A 27,719-nucleotide genomic window follows, 5' to 3' on the forward strand; every position below is an offset into this window, starting at 1 on the left:
ATCCAGTGTTTTTGCTTCCCAAAGCCTATATGAGATAAACTTCTTTCTCATACTACTTAATAATTAATCGATTTCAAGTCTTTCTCAATTGTTTCTTTTCTACATATTTCTCTTCAACATGCCCAGAGTGTCTAGTCTGGGAAATGATTAAATAAGTAAGTATTAATTAATGAACAAGCAAATGGAAAATTCAAAATCACAATGTGAGGTCAGTACGTAAGTCTACCTGTTATCTAGTTATCAGTTGAATGTTCATTCATAGGATTGCTGCTTTTTATAACATTATGTATTCCTAAACTGAAAGAAAGATGCCCTGAAAGGGTTTAATAATGTAGTATTTAAGTGTAGAAGTTTCAAAGATTTAATGACCAGGGTTCTAACCTTGACCTGACCATATACAAAGCATACAATTTTTTTTTTTTACTTAAACTTTGAAAATCTAATTTAATCAACTCTAAGATGAGAGTAATTAAACTTACCTCACAGGTTTATTATGTGGATTAAATTAAGTAATGCATATTAAAGCATCCTACTGGTGTATAATAAATACTCAATACTTCAGTTTTAGAAAACAAACTTGGGAGTTGGATAAGAAACACACCCCTCACATATGTGTCTGTCAACTTCTATTTCTATAAGTCAAAGTGAACATGCATGCCTGTTCCCAACTCTCCAAAAATGAATACATTGACGTATATATACATTGGAAACAATTACCAAGGTGTATATATGGTTAGATTATTCATGTGACTTTCAATGTCCATTCATGTTAGGTTCTAAATTTAGTCTGATTTTTCTTCTGAATCCGTCCCCAATTCAGCATGATTCCAAAGGTAAGCAGAGAAAGAGAAGTGATTACAAAATTGTTTGATGCGAATTTTATTTGCACTATGTTAAAGCCCTTTAAAAAAATTGTGCTGAACTTGGTGTCAGACTAGTAGAAAAAGCCCTAAACACAGAGTCAGAAGCCTGGGATTTAGAATTACTTCTTCCACTAACTCAGGGAGCTTCTCTAAGCAGGTTAGTTTCTGTTGTTGGGACTCAATGTTTCCATCTATTAAAAGACGGGGTATGAAAAAATCTCACTCTGATATGCTGTCATTTTATTTTCTTTTTTATAAATTTATTTATTTTTATTTATTCACTTTTGGCTGCACTGGGTCCTCATTGCTGTTCGCGGGCTTCCTCTAGTTGCAGCGAGCGGGGGCTACTTTTCGTTGCGGTGCACGGGCTTCTCATTGCCGTGGCTTCTCTTGCTGCGGAGCACGGGCTTTAGGCACGCAGGCTCAGTAGTCGTGGCTTGCGGGCTCCACAGTGCAGGCTCAGCAGCTGTGGCACATGGGCCCAGCTGCTCCGTGGCATGTGGGATGTTCCCGGACCAGAGCTCAAACCCACGTCCCCTGCATTGGCAGGCGGGCTCTCAACCACTGCGCCACCAGGGAAGCCCTGTCATTTTTAATACAGTGGGTGCAGTAGTATTTAGGGCTCTCCTCTAAATGCCACCTATCCTGACACTGGTTCTCTTGATTTCTAGGTCTGACGGGAGTCTGTTGACTCTGCCTAGACACTGTCCTTTCCACTTCTCTAGTTTCTCACCCCCAAAGAAAGCAATGGTTGAGCACTATCAGCAAATAGCTTCAGCAATCGCTACAGAAGTTCCAGTACATAAAAGACACATTTTACCTAATTCAAGTAAAATACTTTTTTTTGACAACAATATTAACTAATATTCATTGAGTTTCTACTGCTTGCCTGGAACTGCATTAGCATAATACGTATATTATTTCTAATATTCTGAACTATACTAAATGTTAGGTTGTTGTAGTCCTAGAGTACAGGCAAGTCATAGTGCTAATAAATGGCAATGCTATAATTTGAACACAGATATGTCCGCACTCTTTTCACTCTCCAAGCTGCCTTTACTTCATTCATCCACATATTCATTCAGTAGAACAATAGTTGTTAAATGCCTAGTATCTATGTGGAATTGCTGAGGCCTTGGGAATAGTGCGGTGAAGGTAAAAGATAACCCTCTTTTCTTTCAGAATTTACACACTTGTTTGTAATAAACTCTTAAGAGCCTAAACAAAAGTATTGCATTTTGTTGTGCGCACTTAAAACAAATCATGCTTACCTACTACCTTTACAGTCTGAGTCCTGGTGAGATGGAAGGTACGTCCATTTTCTGGATATGTAACAACACATGTGTAATCTCCATTATTTGAAACCATGGCTATGATAAAACTCAAGTTCATGCCTTCGGGTATTACATTATTAAAGTTGTGTACTTTATAACAGCCCTAAGAAGAAGTAAAGGAAAAGATGTTTACTATTTAGATACATGCATAGAAAGTATCCAAACAAATATATGCATACACACCTAACTTTGCACAGAATGTAGAAATATCTATGCTGGCTATACTTTTTACAAAACTATTTTGGTCATGTATTTGATGATGTTTCTGCAAAGAATGAATGCAGTAATTTTTATTATCATTTCTGCAAGAGGAAAATTAACATTCTTAACTGAAATATAAATTCAAAAGCACAAGCTTCCTGTCTCAAGATCTAGTATTCAAATTCTGGGAATTCCAAGTTAATAGTAAAGCAAGATTAAAGTTTCAAAAAGTGATTAAGGCAACTTAAGTAAATGTATACCCTGCTACTTAAAGAACAAGTTTTTTCATTTTTCTGTGTTTTTTCACTGATCATGTTAATTCAGAAATACAGTCACTCTGACAAACTAGGCACTGTTTTAGATGTCTGGTTTTGGCATTCTTGATCATTCTGTGAATCATTGTATCAGTTATTTCCAAACTTCTTTGTTTTTCTTCTACTTATCCCATTTTTTAGTTGAATAGTACAGACTCCAGAATTTAAAAATAAAATATATTTTATGAGTCTTACCAAGAGTTAAGAGTTTATTTGTGCTCCAACTCATATTTTCATATAACTATGTTTTTTTTTTAATTTTGAGGTTAAAATATCTCATTCAACATAACTAGAATCCTGTTTTGAATCTCTCAGCCCCACTAATTGGCTATATCATTTTACTTTTTTCTTTTCAAGAAAAAAATCAATACATCATATTTGACAAAAATATGCATTGAACATTTACTTTTAGAAAAACTTGTGTTTGTCTTTTAAAAATCAATACTTCATCTATGACAAAAGGAATTGGGTCCTCTTGATCTTTAATATTCTGGAAGTCTATTACCAGGTTGTACTTTCAATTTCCTGTGTTCACATATTTAACTTTAATTCTTGTATCCTCAAGGTTTTCTTACTTCAATTCCTGGAGCATGTGTTTTGAAATATGACAGTTACACTAAATGGCACATTTTGTAATTCCTTGTCACAGGAAATAACACCTTTTAGGAATAGTGCTAAACTTTTGATTCATGGAGATGATCATCAAGAGGACAATGACATACACTCAGTTATTTTTCTGAATACAATTTATCCTGTTTTGATAAGCAGTGACTCTAGAAAATTGTCACATCAGCACAATATTTTAATACTCTAAGGTTATTACAAGGTATAAGGCCATAAAGCCCTGTACTCCTCTAATAAATTCATGCCAGATTTGGTTTAACTTGAGTTTAGACTATCTATAGAACTCTATTTGATTTTTCTGGAACCTTTCATTTAAACGGTTCAAAGCTATTTGCCTCTTTCATGTGTTAGCTTAGCTGTTCTTAAGTCCTTGTGAAGTAGACAGATCAGACTAAATATGCCCTAGTTTTCAGGTGGAAAAAAATGAGATAGATAAAGAGATATTCTAGGTAACACAGTGCAGAGCTAAAACTCAGTTTTTTACACATCTGAGTAAAGGTCTTTTACTAGCTTCTTAACCAAGAATGAACACCAGTTTTCATCCATTACTTGAGGCTGAAAAAATTATACTGAGACCTGTGCTTAGGTATACTCCATTATTACATCTAATCCTTATTCCAAACTTAGCAAATTTGGAATGCTCTTATGTCCATTTTATAGATGAAAATACAAAGGACTATAAAGGTTAAGCGATTGCCGTTATCATAGAGCCAAGCAGTGTCAGAGCTGGAATTTAAACCTAGATCTACGTGTTTTGTAGCCCTTGCTCTTAATCCCAACTGACACTGTCTCACACTACACTGTGGTCCTGACCTATCTGGGGCCAGCCCCAGTGTTAATAGTGTGATGTGACTCTTATATGAGGCTGATTCTTACAATTAGTGGTACACTGGAAAAGCATACTTTTCAGTATGAGAAGTTAGCTATTAATACTAAACTTGTCAACAGTACTTCTTAATAAAATGTTAAAAAAACCTTTTTTTTACTCACCAAATATCATTTATGTAAAAACTATTTCAAACACATCATTTTAGGAGTCATAGTATGTGCTACAAATATAAAGAAATGTTTCTGACTCAAAGTCTTCTCATTCATTCATTCACCCTTGAGTATTAATCAATAAACCACATGCCAGGCACTTTTTGAGGTTCCGAGAGTACAGCACTGAATAGAACAAAGAATCCACCCTCATGGGCTTATCATTAACAGAAAAATGGAATCTGACACATCTAAATAGCAAGGAAAATGTTATAAAACAGGTGTGTGTTGATCTCTTGCCAGCTCCCCCTTTCTCTTCACCTTATTCCAGACTCTTGAGGATGAACTTGAAATTTGGGCTGGATGTGCCTAAGACTATCGTTGGGCCTATGTGTCAGTGCTGTAAGTCAGGTTCTGTGGGATTTTCTCTTCTTTCCATAAGGTAGGATAAAAATGTAGGCCAAGGACAGGTTTTGCTTGGAGCTGATTTGTCTAGAAAATTATTTCAAATTGAGGAATATTCCATAAAGAGTAATGGAAAACTTTGGGGTCTAATCTACTATTCAGAAAAATCTGACCATGAAAAATTAAATTAACTAAAAAAAAAAAGAAATAAAAAAAAGAAAAATAATTAAAAGCTATTAGACTTATGTTAGAAAAGGAAATGAAGAAAATATTTTACATTATAAGTGTTTATGTATGTGGTAAGGGTAGCTTCAGGGCATTGTTGAACTATAAATACCCATTAACCTTAGTCTGTAGTATCTGATGAGCTCTCTCTACTTCTTATAAGCAGCTGTTTCTCTAGGCCCTTCATGGGCCTAAGACACAAAGGGCACTTTTAAACATAATAAACTATTCCTGAAAATAAATCCTGCAAACTTTTTGATGATTTGAAAATCATTTACTTGGAATCCAGGAAAAAAAAAAAAAGATATGAACAAAGATCTCAATACCCAAAGAATAATAAAAACATGTTTCCAAATATAAGAAATGGGTTAACAGTAAGTGGGTTCCACTATGAAGCAAACACTTGTTTGACCAGAAGACAAGTCATTCATTTAGTTGAGCCATCAGTTCCTCATTCTGAATTTAAAAGAGAGAAGTTAAATAGGAGAGCAACTTTTCAACCACATAATGGTAGCCATGGCAACCTACCGCAGTATATAGGTAAAGCACAGAATAAGAAATGATTTTGAGATCCTTGAGAGGAAATAAATCATGTGGTGAGGTACGGGGTGTGGGTGAGGGGATGGCATGACTAAATAAGAACAAATATGCCCATTCAGTAAACCTACAACTTTTAAAGAACTATGTTAAGGCACAAGGATGGAAAAGACACAGTTCTTAACCTGTAAGTAAGCAGTCTACTAGAGGATTTCAACAAATGCTGTGAAAGGCATGTTGGGGTGGGGAAGTGGAGGAAGAAGACCAAACAGAAAACATTTAGAAACTCTTCGTGGAGAAAGAAGATCTGAACTGGATCTTAAAGGATGTGTAGATTATTAACAGTTATTCAGGAGGAGGGCAGACACGGAGAAGGACGCTCCAGGGACAGGAAAAAGTGTAAACAACTTCCCTCCACTCTTATAGCGTTTTGCCCTCCATGTTAGTACTTAACTAACTTTATTATAATGACCTCTTTTCACTTATCTCTTTCTCCAGAACATTTACTTCTATGGGGTAAAGTGGTCGGGCGGGTGGATGAGTACTCTATCTGCATAGCCAGCTACTTGCCCAATACTGGACACATGGTAAATGCTCAATACATTGGTGTTGCATGATTAAAAATATAAACTGAACCAGAGAAGCAAAGACATAGACATGGAGCTGCAAGCTCATGTGGTATGCAAATGATAATGAAAAGGTGAGTATATAGACTTATAAGACATGGGATGGGTGAGTTGTAGGATGGGTGGGGAAAGTGGAAGTAAGGATACAAAGAGTTAAACTGAGATATGAGGTTAAAACAGTTAGAAATATCTATTGACATTTTTGCTTCCAAGATTAAGTTGTTATAAAATACACCACACTTGTTCACAAAGACTCATAAGAGTTTTATACATCAGTCACTTTCAATGAGCAGAACTATGTCATGCATAGACACAGCTGAACTGTATCTATGCGATAGATACTTACGAAATCTCCCCTATGTGTCAGGCACTGTGTTAGAAGCTGGGCATACAGTAAGTAGCCAGTAAAAACAGAAATGGCCCTTATTTCCATGGAATTTTCTAGTCCAGTCTAATTCATTCAATTATTTAATCAATTCCTAAATATAAAGTATATTGGCTCAGTTTTGTGATATGCACTTGATAGTCAAGGGAAAGCAAAGGAGAGAAGTCACTACTTAGTACAGAAGAGAGAAATGCAATCATTATAGTAACAAAGATGCTATGCAATCATTATAGTAACAAAAATGAGATATAAATTAAGTGCTGTCAAAATGTAGAGTGGGTGATTCACTCAGCCTAACTGAACCTCAAGGTTTCACAGATATCTGAACTGAGTTTCAGTTTAAAAGATGAATCTTAGGTCCTCAGAAGCCCTGAAATTACATGTAGAATGCTATGTGTATATATGCATATATACATAATTAAATATGTATAGTTTGGAAAGAAAATATGGAATTAAATATGTATATTAAATTAAATGTGTATAGTTTGGAAAGAAGATATGATACTCACTTCCTTCATACCAAAGGTTAAAAATCATTATATAGGGACTTTAGGAAAAGGGAGGAGATAAAGAACCAAACTAAGCTGTCAGATCAAATTGAAACAAGCACTTTAAAAATAAAGTCTATTAGATAGACCTTGGACTAACTTTCCAACCATATGTGCTATGCCAACAAGAAGGCCAAGCCTGGCACTGTTTCAGAAATGTGCTTTCCTAATGGCACTTTGTCAGAAAAAGCAAAGAATTTCCTATTTTCTGAGAGAGATTTATAAACAATACCTGAACAATTCTGCTTAATTTCACACTGAAAATTAAAGGTGGATGTAAAATACCAATTTCAATGATCACACTGAGGACAAGGACAACCAGCTTTTTGAAAACTGATATCCAGAATGGTATCTACTCAGCTAAAGAGCAATTGAGAGCATTTCAGCAGCTGCTATAAATGCAACATCCAAAGCACCCAATAAAGTGGTCCCTCTGATCCTTAGTAAGAAGGGGAAAACTGACTTTGTTTTTATAAGTGTCTTTAGGAAAAATAATTCCAATACCTAATTATAACAATGAGAAAGAGAAATAATCCAGTAATATGAATGTTAAGATGGCTCGCCATATTTTAAAGCTCAGTTCTTTGAATATATTTCATAATAATAGTAAAAACAACAACAAGATCACGCTTACCTGTGTCCTTACTACTATATATTTGGAAGACCCTGTGAATAAACAGGCAGCCTCCAATTTATATACATGTTGTGTTCCAGAAGTTCTTTTAGAAGCTGGCTATTTGAAATTCAGTAAATCACTTACAAACCATGTTTTGCTTTCCAGGCTGGTTACAAACCCTGGCTTACTCAACAAACATTTACTGAACATCAATTTGACTCACAGGATTGTTGAACTAGAGAACTGTGAATTCTGGGCGCTGAATGAAGAAAACCATGCCGTGCAGAAGACAGGATGAGAGAAGAGAAGACATGCAGAGGAAGAATGTTCAATCCTGCCCCATTAACCTAAGATTCTAAAATACAAACTTCAGATTTTCTGTTCCCTCCAATCTCAGCTTTTCTGCGCGCCTTATGATTTTCCAGGGCTCTCTTTTCACAGGTTTCCTTATGTTCCGCAGTCCAGCCTACAACCCAATCTGTGTTCAAAGATTGCTCTGCCCTTCAAAGTGCCCTACCCCCCAGAAGTAAAGACTAGACCACCCTCTCTGTGCCATTTCTGGAGACCATAGGTCTTGGAACCACACAGAACTGGCCTGAAATTCCAGATTCTCCTATTATCAGCTGGATTATTTTGAGCAAATTATATAAGATAATGTAAAAGTCTGGGCTCTTGATACAGATTGCATAGTGCTGAATCTTGGACAAGTCACTCAACCACTCTACCCCTCAGTTTCCTTGACTACAAAACGGAGAAAACAAGAGAGTCCACCTCACGTTGAGATATCGATAATGAGTGAAATTATTAAAGCATTTAGAAGAATTACTGTGCTCAATAAATGTGAACTATTATTGTTTATGTCTCCAAACATCTGTTTCCGAATCTATACAAGGATGATATCTACCTTGAAGGATTGTGATGAGTATTACATATGATAACATTTAAAGTACATAGCACAATGTATTGCACTAGTAAAATGCAAGAAATGTTAGTTTCCTTTTCCTTCTTTCAATTCATCAGTTTTCATCCTTCCGCTAACAGGGAAGCAAATTCTGCTGGAACTGATTAATGTGTCTTTTAACTCTCATAGAGTTATTTGTATTACTAAAAGAGACCATTTCTACAATGTCAAAGTAGGGAAAGAGGACTACTGTAGGAGGGTCAAATACCTTGGTGGATGCAGGGAGTGACTGTAGAAGGTGGAAAGCAAAAAACAATAGCAGCATTGCTACACAGTGATAGGAAAATGCAGCTACCAAGAACCATTATTTTGTTCCCAACATGGAAGCACTCTTAGGAGTAAAGGTGTCAATTACCAAAACGTAAAGAAATGAAAAGCAGTATAACACACATCCATAGCAACCTTTTCATAATCAGAATATAGAAAGGATGGCTGGTTACTGGTTATCCTCTTTAGTCATCTGCACATTGTTGGTTATCTGCCATGGTGATGGTTTTACCACCATGACTTTTTTTTCTTGGTCTTCTTTCCAGGCTTTGTGCTTTCACTCACCCCATAAACATTCTCTCCAGATTTTTATCTTAGCCCTTTCCTCTTCTCACTTTAGTTTGTCTTCTTAAGGGCTTCAACTATCACATAGATGTATCCAATTCTCTGTCTCCAGCTTTGATTTTTTTTTTTTTTTTATAAGCTCCGTACCCATACACATGTAGCCACTACTTATTGGTCACTGCCACCTAGATGTCACACAGATAAATCTAACTCAATATGACACGATCTAAATTCATTACTTGATCCCCAAACCTGTTCCTCCTCTGCTATTTCATACCTTGGTTAATAGCACTGACATCAGTCCAATCAGGAAAACCAGAAGTCTGGGAATCATTGGAGATACAGAGATGGATATGGCATAATTTTGCCCTCAAGATATAGTCAATCTCATAGAATACCTGCATGTAAATCTGTCCCTCTTATTAAAACCAACAATAAATTCTCTTTGACACTCTTGTAGAACTTTGAATTCTACTTTTTGATAAGAACAGGAATTCTTATTTATAAATTTGTTTGAATTAAACTGAGATCCTTTGGGACTATGTTGGGGAGGGCACATATCACATTCATTACCGTGTACCCACCAGACCCCAGATATATTGCATTGAATACAGTTGATCTTCAACAAGTATGTATTGAATATATGCATGAATAAATGGTTATAAAACAATAAAGGAAGTGAAAAGTGACATTGAAACAGTTACAAATAAATAGCTAATTGAGGGTATATGAGGGAAAATTTATTTCAGCTGGAGAGTACAGGGAACATTTTACAAAGGTGTAGAATTTGATTTGTTCTAAAGGAGAAAAAGAGGATGTTCCAGGCAGAGGGAATACATGAGGAAAAAGAGGGAAAATAATAGAATATGTATAAAAGTAAAATTCTTTTTTCAGACCATAAAGTATTCAAAATATAGAAAAAGTGAATAGGATCTCATTAGAAACGAGAGACCTTGTTGCAGATAAATAGATGAACATAATTTTTTAACCAGAAGACATATTACACTTATTGATGTCAAATTGTTAATATAATTCTTTTAATCCTTTTTACTATGGAAAAGTACAATCATAGAATAAACAATGATCCCTGTACCCATATCTAGAGTCAAAAGTACCAATTCAGGCTATGTCTTATTTCATCTATACCCACTCACTGCATCCCAATATTATTTCAAAGCAAATCACAGACATTATACAATTTAATTTGTAAATATTTCTGTGTGTACTTCTAAATGACAAGACCCCTCCTGAAAACATAACGACATTACCATTATCATGATTTAAAAAGTAATAATAACTTATTGATATCATCAATATTCTGTCTGTGTTCATATTTCCCTGACTTTCTCATAACATGTTTCATAGTTTGTTTGAATAAAACATGATCCACTTAAGGTCCATACATTGCAATTGGTTGTTATATACCTTAAATCAGTCTCCTCTACCTCCCCTTCCTTTCCTATCATCTCCCTTCCTCTTAATCATTTTACTATAGAATGAAGCATATATGAAAAACACTCAAAACATATGTGTGAGTTAATGAATTAGTATAAAGCAAATACTTTTAAAACCACCACTCAGGTCCAGGAATAGAACATTACCAGTCACCCTTGAAAGCCTTCCACATGCCCCATGTCAATCACACCTTCTTTACTATCCCCCAAAGTAGCAACTATCTATACCTTCATAGTGAAGTCACTTCCTTGTTTTCATGTACGATTTTATCACTCATATATGTCCTTAGATACTATATTCTCATCCACTCTAGTGTTTTAAATGTTTTACGATTCTTTTAATCTATACATTCCCACTCTATGCTTTTCTTTTTTTGCAATTTATCTGTTGACTAACACAAGACATTTGGCCTGTAGTGTGTCTCACAATTTAGATTTTGCTGATTGCAAACTCATGGTGCAGATCAATACATTCCTCTGTTCTCTATATTTTCTGCAAAATGGCAGCAAGATCCAAAGGTTTTATCAGACTCAGATTGAATCCATTTGGCACAATTATAGGTAATATTGTGTTCTTTCATCAGAAGAAAAGTGGCTGTTTCTCTCCTTATGATATTAACAGTCAATGATGCATAATGCTTAGATTTAGTAATTCATTGGGGTTTGCAAAGTGATTATATACTTTTATAAAAATACACTTCCCTGCACTATGTCATTACTCAATATATCAATACATTTCTTATAGAAAAGGCAGAATAAAATCTTGGCTTTTTTTCACCTTTATTTACCGGTTTTCAAGGTAATGTTTTTATTTCCTATTCTCATCCAAATGTGGCCATATTTTGAAATATCATTATGAACTTATGGATTTAAATTTAATTCATGAGATTCGACCTATTGCAATTAATATCCTTACTAAAGTTTAAATTGTTCCATCTTTGGCCGATGGAAAACTCTTAAAGTTGGCTCCCTAAGTCACTTCATTAATGGCTTAAACAGAGGCAGATACTAAAATTTTCAACTAGGATTGTAGAATTGTCTATTTCGTCTTTTAATTTTGTCAACTTTTCCTTCATGTATTTTGAAGCACTGTTATTAAGCATATATACTTTTTTATTATTTTCATGCCTTCCTGATGAGTTTACCCTTTTATTATTCTGAAAAGTCCTTTCTATCTCTGATAACATTAATCATCTTACAGTCTATTTTATATGATATTGGTATATCCATTCTAACCTTTTTATTTTTATTCATCATTTATTTTTGATCAAAATTTTTTCTCCATTCCACTTTCTTTTAATCTTAAGGCATTATTTGTTGTGTTCATTTTCTGTTTGCTCCTCTTAGTTTAGATTTATTTCTGAAATAATTAATTTTCTTCTAAGTTTTTCTGAGTGGTATAATTTCTGGAATTTTCTAATTTTTATTTGTTATTCTCTCTCATCTTGCATCACTTCTTAATGTCTTTGTGCCAATTTTTGAAACAGTAGGTTGCAATAGGTCGTTCTGGAATGCTTTTATTTTTTTCTATAGAAATGTTATTCTGCTTCTTATTCTTCTTTTTTCTTATAGCTTCGAATGGGATTTTACCTTGATTCTTTTTGTTGCTCATTATTATGTAAAACTAGTTTTTCTGACCTTTATGATTTGGCAGGATTTTCCAATTTCACAGAGATCCTTCTTCAAAACTACAGTCTTGAGATTTCCTGATTCTGTTCGGCTCCTCCATTCTCAGCAGGTTCTCCTTCCTTCGTCTACATTACCCTGATCCTGTTTATTTTGATTCCACTCCTAGCAGTTTTTCCTCAGTGTGGGTGGTTGTTTTTCAGAGTTCCGAGGCACTAGAACTATTCCAATTCCTTCAAAATGTCTTGCTATAGGCTGCTTGGACTCACTCTCTATTAGAGAGCAAAATTTTGGCTGCTATTCTCAAATTGCTTCACCCACTGGCTTTTTGGGGTTTCTCCTCTTCCTGAGCCTGCCAGATGCCATATTATTTCCATCAGCTTCCTTCTCTATAGACTCTGATTCTATATGGGTTGTACTGGTGATTTATCTCACTTATTTTACTGAAAGTGATTCTTATGGATAACTTGTCACTGAGTTTTGTTTTAAATGTTTTTCAGGAGTTTTTGGCTTTGGCTCAGGTGGATATTTGAAGAGATTAGAGACTATGCTGCTGCCCCAAGTGTCATCTTCCAACACTTTCATATTTTGATTAAATACTTTCCAAAGCTCTCAGATGTGTAATAGACCACAGATCGACCGTGCCCACAAAGGAAGGCAAACGTGAAAACACATACAAATAATCAAATACACTACTTATTAACCAAAGAGCTGAAATTCACCAGATGAATTAGCAGCTTCTGACTTCACTCAGCACTGAGTAGAAGTGGGCAATATTTCTCAAATTGTATTTCACAGGAAGTTAATAGAAATAAGGTAGTTCTGGTAGTCCAGTGAATGTAATTTAAGACATGGTGGGTTGAGGTAAAGCATCTCCACCACTTCCTTTAAAATGGTACAAAGTGAGGAAGCAGTAAAAGATTTGTATAAAGTTATTAGGGAGGAAATGATGATGAGAAAAATCTCAGTTTCTATATTAACTCAACAAATAATCATTGTCATTTTAGAGAGGGTAAATGCCCTCTAGTTTGCTTACCATATACCAAGTGATGGTTGGCTTGACACTAGAAGGAAAAAATCCATCGATGTTTGGACAAGTGATCTTCTGAACACCATATTCTAAATATAATCTATGCACTGGAAGTTTCATGGGAGAATTGAAGCAGCTATCTTTTTGAACCACTTCCAGAGGAAATGCAACTTTGCTGCAATATGTAGTGTTCCTGAAAAGAAAAATATGCAATGAATGGGCAGTCTCATTTGCATTTGTTTTGATGCAGCAAACACATTAAAATGAGCTAAGTGGAGTACTGCTGTGTATTGAGACTTTATGTATATATTAAGTTCATGTAACAATTAAACGTGTTATGGAGGTATTTTCTATAACAACTGACACAACAGAATAAAAACAGACACAATTAGCTACTATTGATAAACTATTTAGATTTTTAGATATGTTCCTAAACATACATGTGTATGTGTGTGTGTATAGTCATATATATAATGTTTAATTTTACCCTTAAAACATTCTTAATAACACTCAGTACTGGTAAGGCACAGGTAAGAACAGCATATAAACTCATGGTTGGTAATGGTATAAACGAGTTCTGGAAAATTAAATATGTTTCCGAAAACATTTTTAAAAGCCTTAGCCTTTGCCCTTGTAATCTTATTTCTGGAGATTTTTTCACATGATAGATGTAGGAAAAGTGAGAATAGAGAGAGCACATGATCAAAACTGCCCATCCTGTGCTATATCAGCAAGGAAGATATTGGAATCAGTAGAAAAACCTATGAAAAGGAAGACTGTAAAAAAAAAAATCATGGTACAACCATCCAAAGTTATTGTACACATATATAAAAAAATCAAGCATGAAGGAAAAAACTAACAAACACATAAAACATGTTAAGATGGCTGGGGAGGGACTTCCCTGGTGGTCCAGTGGTTAAGACTTCGCCTTCCAGTGCAGGGGTTGCGGGTTTGATCCCTGATCGGGGAGCTAAGATCCCACGTGTCTTGTGGCCAAAAAAACAAAATATAAAACAAAAGACATTGTCAATAAAGACTTTACAAATGGTCCACATCAAAAAAAAAAATCTTTAGAAAAAGAAAAAAAAAAAGATGGCGGGGAACTGTATTTATACCTTTAATGTTTGTGTAAGTCATTTCATCTGCCTGGAGGGTTCTTCTTTTCCCATCACCCTACCTTTCACATGGAGGTCTATGTCATTCTCTACACACCCCATATCTAAATTAGGACTCTTATCGTCTCAGCACCTTGGACAATTCCTTGACTGAATTTATCATAGTTCAAACAAAGTCACGACCATATGTGTTTTCTTTTATTTCTTGCATCTAGTGCAGTGCCTAAACTTTCAGTAGGCACTGAATAAATATTTGTTGGATACATGGAATATATATAAAACTGTATTACATATAGGAAAACAATAAAGGGAGTATAGATAATAAAAATAAGTGATTTTTTAGGGTGATATGTAAATGGGTCATTCATTGTCCACCCCTTTTTGTGATTTCTATTTAAGACATATTATATACTCAATAACTCATGAATTAAGACTAAATCCAATGGAAAGTGTGGGAGAATTCATTACCCTCCCCAGGATGGGAGGAGAGAGTGTTTAAGGATGACTTATGACAATGGTAATAAGGTGGAAAGGGAGAGTGGCAGGCACAATCTTTACCTACAGATAACAAAAGGTCTTCCAAGTAGAAGTATCCTATAGGTGGAAGTTATAGAAGGTAAATTTCAGCTTAATAAGATACATTTCCTGACTATAAAATCAAGTGATGAACAATGAATGGACTGACATTTCCAGCTCTGTAAGTCAAATCTGGATGTTATCTTAATAGAGGTACTGAAGCAAGAATACAAGCAGTAAAATCCTAGAGGATGAATCTTAACTTTATTTTCTTAATGACATCAGGCCTATGATTTCACATGGTTCAGTTTAAGGTCATTCTCAGTTTAGGAATCACCATAGGACAATGGGAAGCTTCTGGTACCCCCACCAGATAAGTTTAATTCAAATTTTCTTTAGAAGATAGGCAGACAGGTAAACTGAAGAGATGGCAATCTGGAAATTGATAAATAACACTAAAGGTATACTCAGGCCTAGACAGTCATGAGCCCTGTTCCTGTAATATAAAAGAAGGCTGGAAAAGTTTGGAGGAGAGCTCTAAAGAAGTAGTGGGTTGCTAAGGAAAAAAAAAAAAAGAGAGATACTGAAGCACTAGAATGCATAGTAGACCAAGGTCAACCAGAAAGCTACTGATGACCCTTCCCCAGGTATTTGCCAAGGTGTATGTGTGAAATGTTACTAGATTAACAATTGCCAAAGATGAAAAGGAGCTCAAAGAACATTTAGGCCAGCTTTCTCATTGTGTGGGTATAGATACCAAAGCTGTATTAGGGCATAAACAATGGACACATGCGTATTGCAGGCTCCTTGGAAGCTCACATCCCAGTCTAGAGCTCACTCCAACAAAATTAAATAGAAGGGGTAAAAGCCTCAGAAGGGACTTAAAAGGTTACAAGGGACTCCCAAAGCCACAGTGATCAATATGCTTTTTTCTGTGATAGAGAAGTCCTTTCTCACTAAATCAGAACATTGTTTAAATTTATCAAAACATAGTCATAGTTCTCCATCAGAGAACAGTTATAACATCCATGAGAGACAAGGAGCATTCAGAAGAAGGTCTGGGCTTACTTATTATTCTGTTATGTTCTTCTGTTATTGTTATGTCATCCAGCTCTATCACTATGGGCTGAATTGTGTCCCCCACCCCAAATTCATACGTCGAAGTTGAATACCTTAGAATGCGACTGTATTTGGAGATAGGTCTTGAAAGAGGTAATTAAGGTAAAATGAGGTAATATGGGTGGGCCTTAATCCAATATAACTGATGCTCTTATAGGAAGAGGAGATTAGGACACAGAAGACACAGAGGTGAAATGATGTGAAGACATGGAGAGAAGATGTCTATCTACAAGCCAAGGAGAGAGGAATGAAACTAACCCTGTTGACACCTTAATCTTGGAATTCTAGCCTCCAGAATTATGAGAAAACATATTTCCATTGTTTAAGCCACCCAGTCTCTGGTATTTTGTTATGGAAGACCTAGGAAAGCCAATGTACTATTAAATAGTAGGAAACTATCTTTAAAAAAAAAATTCACAACCCAGATGGGAGTTTAAAAAATAAAATAAAGCCTGGAAGCTAAAAAGGGACCTCAGGAAAAAAAGTAGCCAAAGTACTGAGCCTTAAAATGGTTATTTTTCAGAAGGACCCTCAATATTTTCAAGGTTTTTTTTTTTTTTCCAGAGGAAAAATAAAATTAATCTGTTGTAAAAGGAAAGTTGGTATATTGTGAAGTAAAATGCAAAATGTACATGAACTTTCAGAAAAAAAGTGGATTTGAAAGAAATTTTGCAGTAATGGTAGGGTGCTTTGGATTATACTCTTAGATTCCCAGAGATCTGGTATTCATTTGCTTTTTAGGGGAATTTTGGTGGAAAAGTTTGAAAAGCACTGTTCTAAGTATATTTAATGCCTCTCAGATATTCTTTCTTTGATATGGCATCCTGAGGCTTTATTTGTGCTAGGTACTTAAAAAGTTGCCAAGAATAACAGATATGAATGGGTTCTACTGCCTACCCTGTTCATTGTCCAGGGAAACGGATATACCTTCAGGTGAGGCAGACTTGGAGGCAGATTCATGTCAGGCAAAGGGAAAAAACGAACAAGCCTCCACCTCTAGACAACCCCGATGTATGTCAGGTTTGAAAAGGAACCACCTATTGACAATGTTCTCAGAAGCTCAACCATTTTCTCTGCACATCTCTTTCAGCTAACCTCAGCTAAGCCAATGAGGTGAAGTGTAAATCTCTCTACATGCTTCCTTCTTCCCCTTCCCGCCTTCACAGCCCATGCATCGTTTGGAAAACGGTTCAGGAACGAAAGGGAAAAGAGAAAGTCACCATAAGGGTCAGGCTACCTTAACATGCAGGTATAGTTGCCTGTGTCATTGAGGAGTGTGGGCCGGAACCAGAGCACATCTTTCTCCTTACTAATGCGGTTCTCAGGGAGGCGGAAGTTAATCGGCTCCTCAAGGTCCCGGTCCTGCCTTGTCCAATACCAGATCAGAGTAAGGCCTGCTGAATGGGCTGTACTGTAGTTATATTTCAAGAAGTGTTCAAAGAGTGGGCACTTGATACGAGCTGGCTCATCTTCGTACACTTGGATCTGCCTCATGGTATCTAGTCCCCAGTCATCACAGCGTTCTGGAACAGTCAAAAAGAAAGAAAAGGCAGAGGAGTCATCTCATCTCCAGAGAACACACCTTCTCTTTAGGATACCGCAGTATTTTCCGGACCCTCCTCTCGGGCCATATTCATTAGCCTCTTTCTAATAAATGCACGTAATAGACAGCTGTGGTGTGAGGAGAATTCCCCTCATTCATTTATTAGCTTTTGACTATCCATTGGATAACAGTGTGATCTGATAGCTTGATCCTGTTGAACCCTACAAGGTATGGGGGAGAATCTCACCTGGAAAAGAAATCATGTACTCTTTCACTCCTCCGGGGACAAAAGAGGTTCTGAGGAGAAGATTATAACTGAAATGGCAACCCTCTAAGATTCCCAGTTCTCCCCTGGTCTTCACTGTCCAATAGCAATAAAATGCAAGCCACATAGTTAATTTTAGGTGTCCTAGTTGCCACATTAAAGAAATAAAAAGCAGGTAAAATTAATTTTTATAATGTATTTTGTTAAACTCGATATATCCCAAACATCCCAAATATTGATAAGCTATTTTACACTTATATTCTTTTTTTTTTTTGCGGTACGCGGGCCTCTCACTGTTGTGGCCTCCTCCGTTGCGGAGCACAGGATCCGGACATGCAGGCTCAGCGGCCATGGCTCACGGGCCCAGCCGCCCCGCGGCATGTGGGATCTTCCCGGACCGGGGCACGAACCCGCGTCCCCTGCACCGGCAGGTGGACTCTCAACCACTGCGCCACCAGGGAAGCCCCTATATTCTTTTTTTGTAATAACTCTTCAAAATTCAGTGTATTTTACACTTACTGCACATATCAATTTGGATTAGTCATGTGTGTCTACTGGTATTAGATTAGACAGCCAAACTGACTACAATACACAAGAAAGCTTCCTAGTAAATAAGAGACCACATGTAGTAGAGCTGAGGCACCCTTGCTGACAGCTGCACCCTCCAGAAGCACAGCTGTCAGACGTCTCTACAGCTGACCAAAGACATAAGAGCAAGCTCAGCCTTGTATCACCAGAACCACCCAGAAAACCTATAGACTCATGAGCAATAATACATGTGTAATAAATTAAATGAAGTTTATGATCGTTTGCTAGGCAACATTTTGGGCATAAGCAGAGAGCTAACAGAATAACTAAATTAGTGACTAATTTTGATAAAAGCAAAGCATTTGAAGCTTTATGACTTACAAAATGTTTTGTAAGTAAGTAATACATTTCTAAGTAAGTAATAGACCTCTGGGAAAGCTAACAAACTGACTTTTCCAAGAATCAACAAATTTCCATTGTTTACAATTTCTGTGCTTCATTCAGAAACATGTTTTAAAATCCAATACACAAGAAAGAACTGGAAAGATCAAAGTGTTGTTCACATTAATACAAATTGATAATAAAATAGTTTTTATTAAACATCTATCATAACGTTCTTTAAATATATTTTCATTAAAACTGCATAGTTGCAGAATTAGCTCCTTCAGTTAACAGCAAGTTATAACCATAGTTTTTTCAGTTAAACATGTCAGATTGAATACATGCATCCAGTTTCACTCCTTTATGAAACTCCACTAAAGCTAAAATAATTTTCAAGACGTAAACCCAAGTAATAGCAATAACAAGAGGAAAGATAATAGCAACATCAAATGGACAAGTGGTGACCAGCTTAGCACATTTAAAACGAAAAATCCTAAATGAAGAGGGGAGAGCTGGAGAACAAACCAATCTGCAATGCAGAATGCAGAGAAAACCCAGGAGGAGAAACTGTCAGTATCAAGATAAGTAATCACTAGTACCATACACTCCATATTTCTGGGTTCTCTTACTAGGCATATTGTAAGATTGTACTTTTATGCCCCTCTGAAATAAGGGGATGCCATGTGACTCACTTTGGCCAAAATGATGTACTGAGCATCACCTGTGTTGAGTGTTTTAAGGGCCAGAGTATATTTCACCATGCTTCCTTTTCTTCTGCCTTAGCAAATATGAAAGCACAGACTTGGAGACTCCTTTAGCTTGGTTCCCTTGGTATGGATGACACACAGCAAAGCTTTGCTATTTTAAGTCATAGAGAATTGGGATTTGCTTACTACCAATATGAATAATCTATCCTATCCTGGCAAATGCAATCAGATACCTTAAAAATAAGCACATAGGTGGGACAGTAAAATAAGGAGAACTGGATGAACGCTATGTCAAAAAGTGACATCTTTGGTTCCAACCCCACCCTCCTAGCACTCAGGAACATTTCCCACTGCACTCTAAGGATAGGAGCAGCCAGACCTTTACTCTCCAGGCAGGAGAATGAATGAATCTTCTCTAGAAAATCTGACTACTTTCAGAAGAAAGATCTAACAATCTTAGTATCAGGATTGTTTTTTTTTTTTAAACAACTTGTACAGCCATATCATCATATCATCCAATAGAAAAGCTCAAGGTTAACAAGTCCCACATTCACATTTAGAATTTTTAATCAGCTTCTTAATCACTTCTTCTTAAATATGAACAAACAGCCCCAGGAGACATCTGAGAAAAATCTCTACTATAAAAGGTAACATCCAAAGAAACATTGTAAAAGAAAATTTGATAAAACCAAGATTATTCAAGAAAAAGTAATCTTTTAAAAGAAAAACAAACAACTATCATTAACATACTCAGAGAGATAAGGAAACTTTTATATTCATGAAGCAAGAACAGAATGATATAGGAATACTCAGAGAAAGAAAAAGCTTATTAAAATTAAAAACATGATTGAAGAAAGGTAAAATTTAATAAATGGTTTATTTAGAAGTTAAATTTGAGAATTTTCTAAAAAGTAGAGTAGAAAGAAAAACAGAAAATAGAGAAGAAAGTTAGACCAGTCCACGAGTCTCAACATCTCAACAGTAGGATCCCCAAAAGAAAGAAAATAAAAAGAAAACTCTCCATTAAATAATTCAAAGCAAAAACAAATCTCAGAACTGAAGTCATAACCTTCTAAATTAAAAAGATCTGTCAATTACCCCAACACAGTGGATGAAAACAGACTTACACCACAAAAATATTTTTTAAAACTGTGGAAAAAGAAAAGATTATATAAACTACCAGCGAGTAAGAAAGAGGAAAAAAATAGTCACATACAAAAGACTAGGAATCAGAATGGCTTTGCAACTCTCAAAAACAAGCCTGGAAACTAGAAGATAATGAAGCAATGCATCTAAAGGAAATTTATTTGCAATCTTGAACCTTAAACCCAACAAAACAATAACGTGCGAGTGACATTTTCAGACACATAAAGACTCAGTAATTTTATATCCTATGTGCTATTTTTTCAAGAAGCTTCTGGGAGATTTGTGCCAACAAAATGAGAGAAAAAACAAGAAGAAGGAAAACAGGAGATCAAGGAATAGGGGATGCAATTAAAGAGAGAGGGGAAGGGATTCCCAGAATAACAATGCAGGATATCCCAGGAAAGCAGCTATGCAGTAGGGCTTGGTGGTAAATCAGTGTAGATAGAAAAAAAAATGGAAACCCCCAATAAAGAAAAATTAATTGTAACTGATGGATTATCTGATTAGATTTGCACTGTGAAAAATGATGCTGAAGGGTAATTGAAAAGTATGAAAATGGTTACCAAAGGATACTAATTAGAGTAAGCATATGAAAGCAAGGCAATTCATAACTTCAAAAAATAAGAAAGGTAACATAATCATAGTTCGTTAATATTTGAAGATATATTAATTGAATGATTATTGATTCAACCAAATATTGCAATAATATTATACAGAGAGGTATGAGTAAGGAAAGCAAAGGGGATAGCACTTTAGAGAGTCCTTATTTACTATAATTTTAAAAAGTGAAGAGATAACACATAGGGTTGACCAAATGAAAAATAACGATATACACAAATTGGTTAGCAAACTGTAGATGGGAAATGCCAGAAAAAATAAATAAAATCCTCAAAAGTGGTTGTCTCTGAAGAAGTGAACTTGTAGGAGCAGAGGAAAATTATGACAGAAAGAATACAATTATTTTGGTATCCCCGTTAATATATCGGCCTTAAAATACCTCTGTGCATGACTTGCTTTGAAAATAATTAAAATATTAATTAGAGAAAAACAAAGGAAGGAAGGAAATATCCACTGTGCAATACAATTGGCAAAGTCCCTCTCAGTGTCAAACCATCCTAATCATACCTACTTTCTGTGAGAAAGAAGTACTGATTTCGTTTTTTAATTCCAAAATTTGTATTAATATGCATTGGCAGGACATTCATTCACTTTTAAATTATAAGATATAGTTGAAAGAGACAGAGAGAGACAGTTGGCAGCTGATGGAGTCTGGAACTGCAATATATTAAGTTTGTTGTCTGGATGAAGTAAGATGCTACTGCCTTCTGTATTTCATAAAAATATTCTTTATGCTGTTCCTAAAGGCCTCTCTGTCAAGAACTTTAAACTATTTGCTCAAATTTGAATGATTTTAGAGGCAAGGCTATAAAATGAAAAGTATCATTCTCCTTGCAACCCCACTCAACAATATATCTCAATTCAGATCACCCCAACTTGGGTCAGTAGAACACAGTTCTGATATCATGGCTCGCTTTTAACAGGAACACTGGTAACTTGGAGAGAAGGAGGAAGCCATTCTGGGGGTTCATGTTACCTTGATTAAAGGAGACTTTCGGATACCAGTGATAAAAATTCTTACTTTGGCCCTGGGAAGTCTTTATGGCCCTGAACAATAATTAACACCAAGACAGATGATAAGTGACAGTTGTGTTTTTCTTTTGTAAAGTAGGAGAATGCTAATTGTGAGAAGGGAGATGGAAAAAGAGAGCTAGTGTAACATAACAAGCATGTACTCAAGCAGACCCATTTAGGAAGAAGTATGAAATGGAATTTTGGTGATCACTGGGGTAGACTGTGGCAGAGACTGGCCAAATGTTCATTAGTCCTGTTTTCTTTTCCTCGGCCCATATGAAACCTACATATCCTTAGCAGTTGGGTTGGGGCCATGTGATTTGGTTCCGGCCAATGAGTATGGCCAGAGATGCTGTACAACTTGAAACTCCCAGCATAATCTTTGGTGCTTTCTCTTTCCCTTCCATGGAGTCCTTGAAGACCAGAAATTTTTGAAATGTGCAGCATCACAAGATGGAAGGAGCCCGGATTCCTGCCATCAGTCAAAGCAGAGCTTCTCAGGAAAGCCATCTCACTTTCAAAGAGCTGTGACTGTGTTAAGACAAGTCTCTATCGTTTAAGCCATTGAGATTTGGTGGACATAATTTGTTATAGCGACTAGTATTGACTAATAAAGGAAGCCAGAACTTTCCTTTCATAGCATAACAATAAATCAAGAGCAGACAAGAGTTATTTTTAAAATAGCATATGTTAAAGGCCCTTACACACTAAAAATTAAATACAGGTCAATCAATATTTTTGGCTAACTCCATAGACTTAATATTTTTTCAACCAAATTAAATGCAATACAGGGTCAAGGGAAAATACATCATTATACCCGCTACGTATCTCCCTTACAGAATGTTTCATGGGCCAAATGCATATATCTATAAAGTGAATCAGACTCCTCTATAATAGGGACCAAAACCACACATATTAGTATTCATGAACATTAACAAAAACGATATGATTTTAATTGAGTTTTTTCTTTGCCCATTTGAAATTAGTTCTGTGGGTTTTTTAACTTTCTCTAGCCAGCCACCTGAGGGCATTTTGTCAGAGCTTTTTAAATTATTCAATGAACAAATAAAAATAAAATCTATGGCAATGGGCTGGAGTGTCACGTAATACCAAATTAATTATATGATCCACTGCAGGCACTAGCCGAAGAAAAGACTGGGGAAAAGGCTGTTATGCAAATAGATTTGTCTCTAATAACAGCAAAGGGAATTTAGTGAATTACTGGCACAATGAATTACTTTTTTGTTTAAAATGTCCCTTCTTAACCAGTTTACTCCATAGTGGAAATCCTCTCTAAATTGGCCCCTCATCACGGGAGAACTACAAAGTCATCATTTCCCTCAGCCAAAGGATTTCTTAAGGCCGGGGCTTGGTGCTACAGAGGACTAATGGAAATGTGCAAAGCCGTCGCAAAGCCAAGTCACTGGAAAATCCAACCCACGCTCCTGACAGCAATTAGCATTTATATAGCAGGGTATACATTTTAACTAATTAATCTCACAGCACCCTCTTGGGCTTTCATGCCCATTCCCACATTACATGCCAGGAAATGAAGACAGAGAGATTAATTGACTTACTTTTGCCTGAGTGGTAGCACAAATAAAAGCTGCCTGGACATAGATCTGGGAGGCTTGTCCCAAACCTATGTTCACACATTCAAAGCAAGATATTTCCCACAGGAAAGCTACTTATATTTTTGTATTTATTAAATATTTACTGAAAACCTGTGTGTTGTGTGCTATGGTAGAGAGACATGCAGATATAAGAACTCAAGAAGCTCAGGTATAGGAAAAAAAAAAGAAGAGGAAATTTTTAAATATTGGAAGACCTAGGTGGAATTAATTTCTGTATGTTATTATTTTCCCTGTGCCACTTCCTTGCCATATGACTTCGGAGAAAATGCTTCCCTTCTCAGACTCAGATTCTCCATGTGTCATATGCCTATCTTACAGGGCTGTATGTCTCGAAAGCAAAGGGCCAGACATATGAAAGGAGCTCAGTACGTATTAGCTGGATCTGCATGGGTCCCTGTCCATCAAGAGGTTAACAATCTTGGAAAAACAAAGACATAGATGCAAAATTAACTAAATGAAAATAGCTGGTAGAATGAATGAATCAAGTGTTAAAACAGGATTCTAGGCAGGATTACAGTCATTACATTAGTATAGTATAGATAGTATAGTATAGTATAGTATAGTATATACAGGTGTGGGTAGAGAGGGTAGTCCTGAGATTGGGTTGAGATGAGAACCAGGCCCTTTTAATATCCCATCTTAGAACACCATGTGGATGACGTCACCTTAACACCCATCAGCACATTCTATCTAAGGCTGAGGGCAGAGACTAAGTCTAATGGAAGGGCAGAGACTAAGCCTGAGGGTGATTTCCTCTCTCCAGGTCTATGGCAAAGACTGTTAAACATGTCCCATATACCATGTCCCCACACCCTTCTTTTTCTAGTGTATGGGAATTTTCAGTTGGGCACGTAGCCATTCAGAATAAAGGCTATATTCTGCAGCTTTCCTCTCACCTGGATATAGTCAGGTGACAGTTCTGGGCAATGGGATATGTTTGAAATTGTCATGTGGTAGATTCCAGAAACTTTCCTTGAGAAACACTGACATATCCTATGTCTCCTGTGCTCTTGCTACCATCCCACTTCTTCCATCTTGCTGCTGGGAACATGGATGTGACAGCTGGAGCTACCTTATGGACTATAAGAATGAAGACCACACCCTAAAGATGGAGGAATGTGAGAGTGAATGGAGATGGGACCTTGAATAAGTATGGAGCTGGCTTATCAGCTCTGAATTTTCTACCTCTAGATTTTACATAGGAAATATGTATTTTTTTAATATCCTGGCTACTGAACGTGTGATCCATGACCCACTACCATCAGCAGCATCCCTTGGGAGCTTGTCAGAACTGCAGACTTCCAGGCCCTACCCAGACCTACCAAATCAGAATCTACAGTTTAACAAGATTCCTATGCACATCAACATTGGGGAAGTATTAATGTATTGTTGTCTCCTTATTCAAAGCTGATCATCATTCTAATTGATAAAAACGTCTTATTTCATCTCTTATAACAAGTGGGTTGTTGAACTATTTGTGAGGTTTTATCCACCCCATGATTCTAGGTTTTTGATTAATATTTACATTGAAAAATATATTCCTTTTTGTTCCTCAGTGGAAAAAATACTAAAACTATCCAGATATTTTTCTAGCAGTGTCCTATTAATTAATCACCAGTTTTTAAAAACAAAAGAAAAAAAATCTACGAACTACATTTCCTAGAGTATGATTTCCGTGGAAAAAAAGATGACTAAAACCTAGATATTTTTTTATTCAGAGGAGAGCTACTCAAAGGTCTAGAAAATGTTGCTGAAATTGAATAGTTGTCAACTAAGCCATCAAGAGGAGAGAGAGAAGTTCCTGGTGGGGGAGGAAAGCTGGAGTGGCTGTGAGCACCCATCAGACATCCTCAGGCTGCTTGTACTGTTCAACAATACTGAGCTAATAACTGGCAGATGGCTTTCCTGGAGCAGATAATTAGACATACCTTACTCCCACCAAAGAAGGGAGTTTTCTTGATTGAGTAATTTGAAAAAAAATAAGAACTACCTCTGAGCAGGTGATAAGATTTGCCAGATAAGGAAAGAATGCCAAACTCAGAAAGTGGGTTGGGGGAGGGTGAAGATCCACAAGTTACAGCTTCAGCTTTGCAGAGGTTGTTAGGGTCTTGTTGCTACAACAAGTTTTACTCCAGATAGTGTACAATGCCCCCCTGTGACACTGGGCACTTATCTTTACACTGACCTAAAGACCGTTATTTTATATCAATTAGAAGTGGTAGTCCCCACAATGGAAAAAAAAAAAAAAAAAGTAGAGAAAGTCATTACCAGGCAAACATGAAAATAAAGATGAGAAGAGGTGAAAAGGGACAATGAAACCTCATAGATGAAAACAACCAAACTTATGAAGTTTAAATCCAAAACATATACCAAAGTAGGTGATATTTAAAGTTACAAAATCAAATCTTCTGAAGGATGATGTAGAGTTGAGATCTTTCAAAGTCTAATTATTGTTATAGGACCAGCAATCTAGGGTCTATGAACAGTTTGGTTTTCATTCAGTCCTGCCATGTAGCTGTTCCTTTCTTAGTCTGTGAACATGAGTGTCACTTTCTACAAAGCTTTCCCTGTGGCAGAGGACTTGAGAAAAAACCATGTGTGCTCTAGAAATGTTTACAGTTCTCAGGTCTACAGGAGCTGCTGAAGGTCTTCAGGCTCACTCTCCGTCTCCATCAAATCATTTCCCAACTGGTTCTTGCAGCACCAACAAAGAGACCCTTCATCATCATGAGTTAAGGTCCAAGAAAGGTCCAACAACCACCCTTCCTGTTGCTGTGCATAATAAGGAGGAACATGGAAGAGCATCATCTAATAGCTACCCAGAAAAGGGTTCGCTTCTCTCACCAAAGTGGCAGTAGGGGTTAGCAGGCTAAAGAATGGATTATGGGTAGGCTGCCTCTTTTCCTTAAAAAAATCACTGTAATGAGCATCCTCATGTGGCTGAAGGGAAAGATTTTCTTTGCAGGGCTGTTGTGACAGTAAGTAAACGGGCTTATGTCAAGTGTGGCACAGTGCTCTAGGGAAACTCTAAGCAGTCATTAGCTGGTTTTTATGTTATTTTCCCCAAGCAATTTTTTTCTAATCCATGATTAAGACGTAAATATCCAATTACTATTCTCATATAATAATCAAGCAACTTTCACTCTCTTCATTTTCATTATTACACAATATTTACTCAGGGTCCTATGAGTGCTAGGGCTATAAACAAAATGTAGCAAAAAACAAGGTCTCTGCCTTCAAATTTCCACGCTAGAAACAGATCGTCAGCATTGGAAGTAAAGGTATTTTGGGCAGCATCACAGAATCCCAGAACACAAGGGTCTTAGATCTGGTGGTAGCCTTCTGTCCCAGTATGATAGCTGGTAATACCCCCATTTTACAGATGAGGTGAATGAAGCCAAGAGAAGATAAAAGACAGGTCTGAGAAATGGGCTAACAATATACGATAGAGGTGGGGAGTGACCAAACCTGAAACTCATATCCTGAAACTACTTTCTCTATGGAGTCTCTGGAGTCTGACAACCCCAGTTCAAATCATTCTGCTACTTGCTAACCATGTGAGTATGGGCAAGTACAGTAAATATTCCTCTGTCAAAGAAAGCTGGTTTGAAGACTTAAGAGACAATGTTCTTTAATGTGTTTAACAGAGAGCTATTCAGTAGTCCTCACTATTCTTAATATTATATTCCTCTCTTTCTTGATTCCAAACTGAGAATGGACAATTTCAAACTAAATGTGGCCCAACAAATGTTATCATTTAACTTATGAGGACTCACCTCTAACACAGTGTTTGAGGGTGTTAGACTAGAGGGGAGTTTTTAAAATATTTAGAACCATCTTCTCATTTTACAAAT

General features: G+C 36.4%; 1 protein-coding gene across 1 annotated transcript in view; it reads right to left on the reverse strand.

Annotated features, from left to right (window-relative positions):
* Positions 1 to 27,719, reverse strand: part of IL1RAP (interleukin 1 receptor accessory protein) — a 124,208-nt gene that overhangs the window by 29,075 nt on the left and 67,414 nt on the right. The window contains exons 3-5 of the mRNA XM_029215330.1: positions 17,267 to 17,552; positions 13,286 to 13,472; positions 2,135 to 2,300 (exon numbers count right to left, since the gene is read on the reverse strand). Of these exons, the coding sequence (XP_029071163.1) occupies positions 2,135 to 2,300; positions 13,286 to 13,472; positions 17,267 to 17,552 (639 nt within the window). The remainder of the gene's footprint in view (positions 1 to 2,134; positions 2,301 to 13,285; positions 13,473 to 17,266; positions 17,553 to 27,719) is intronic.

Source organism: Monodon monoceros, unplaced genomic scaffold, assembly GCF_005190385.1.
Source record: "Monodon monoceros isolate NGI ecotype Baffin Bay Population unplaced genomic scaffold, NGI_Narwhal_1 Super_Scaffold_11, whole genome shotgun sequence".
Lineage (NCBI taxonomy): Eukaryota > Metazoa > Chordata > Mammalia > Artiodactyla > Monodontidae > Monodon > Monodon monoceros.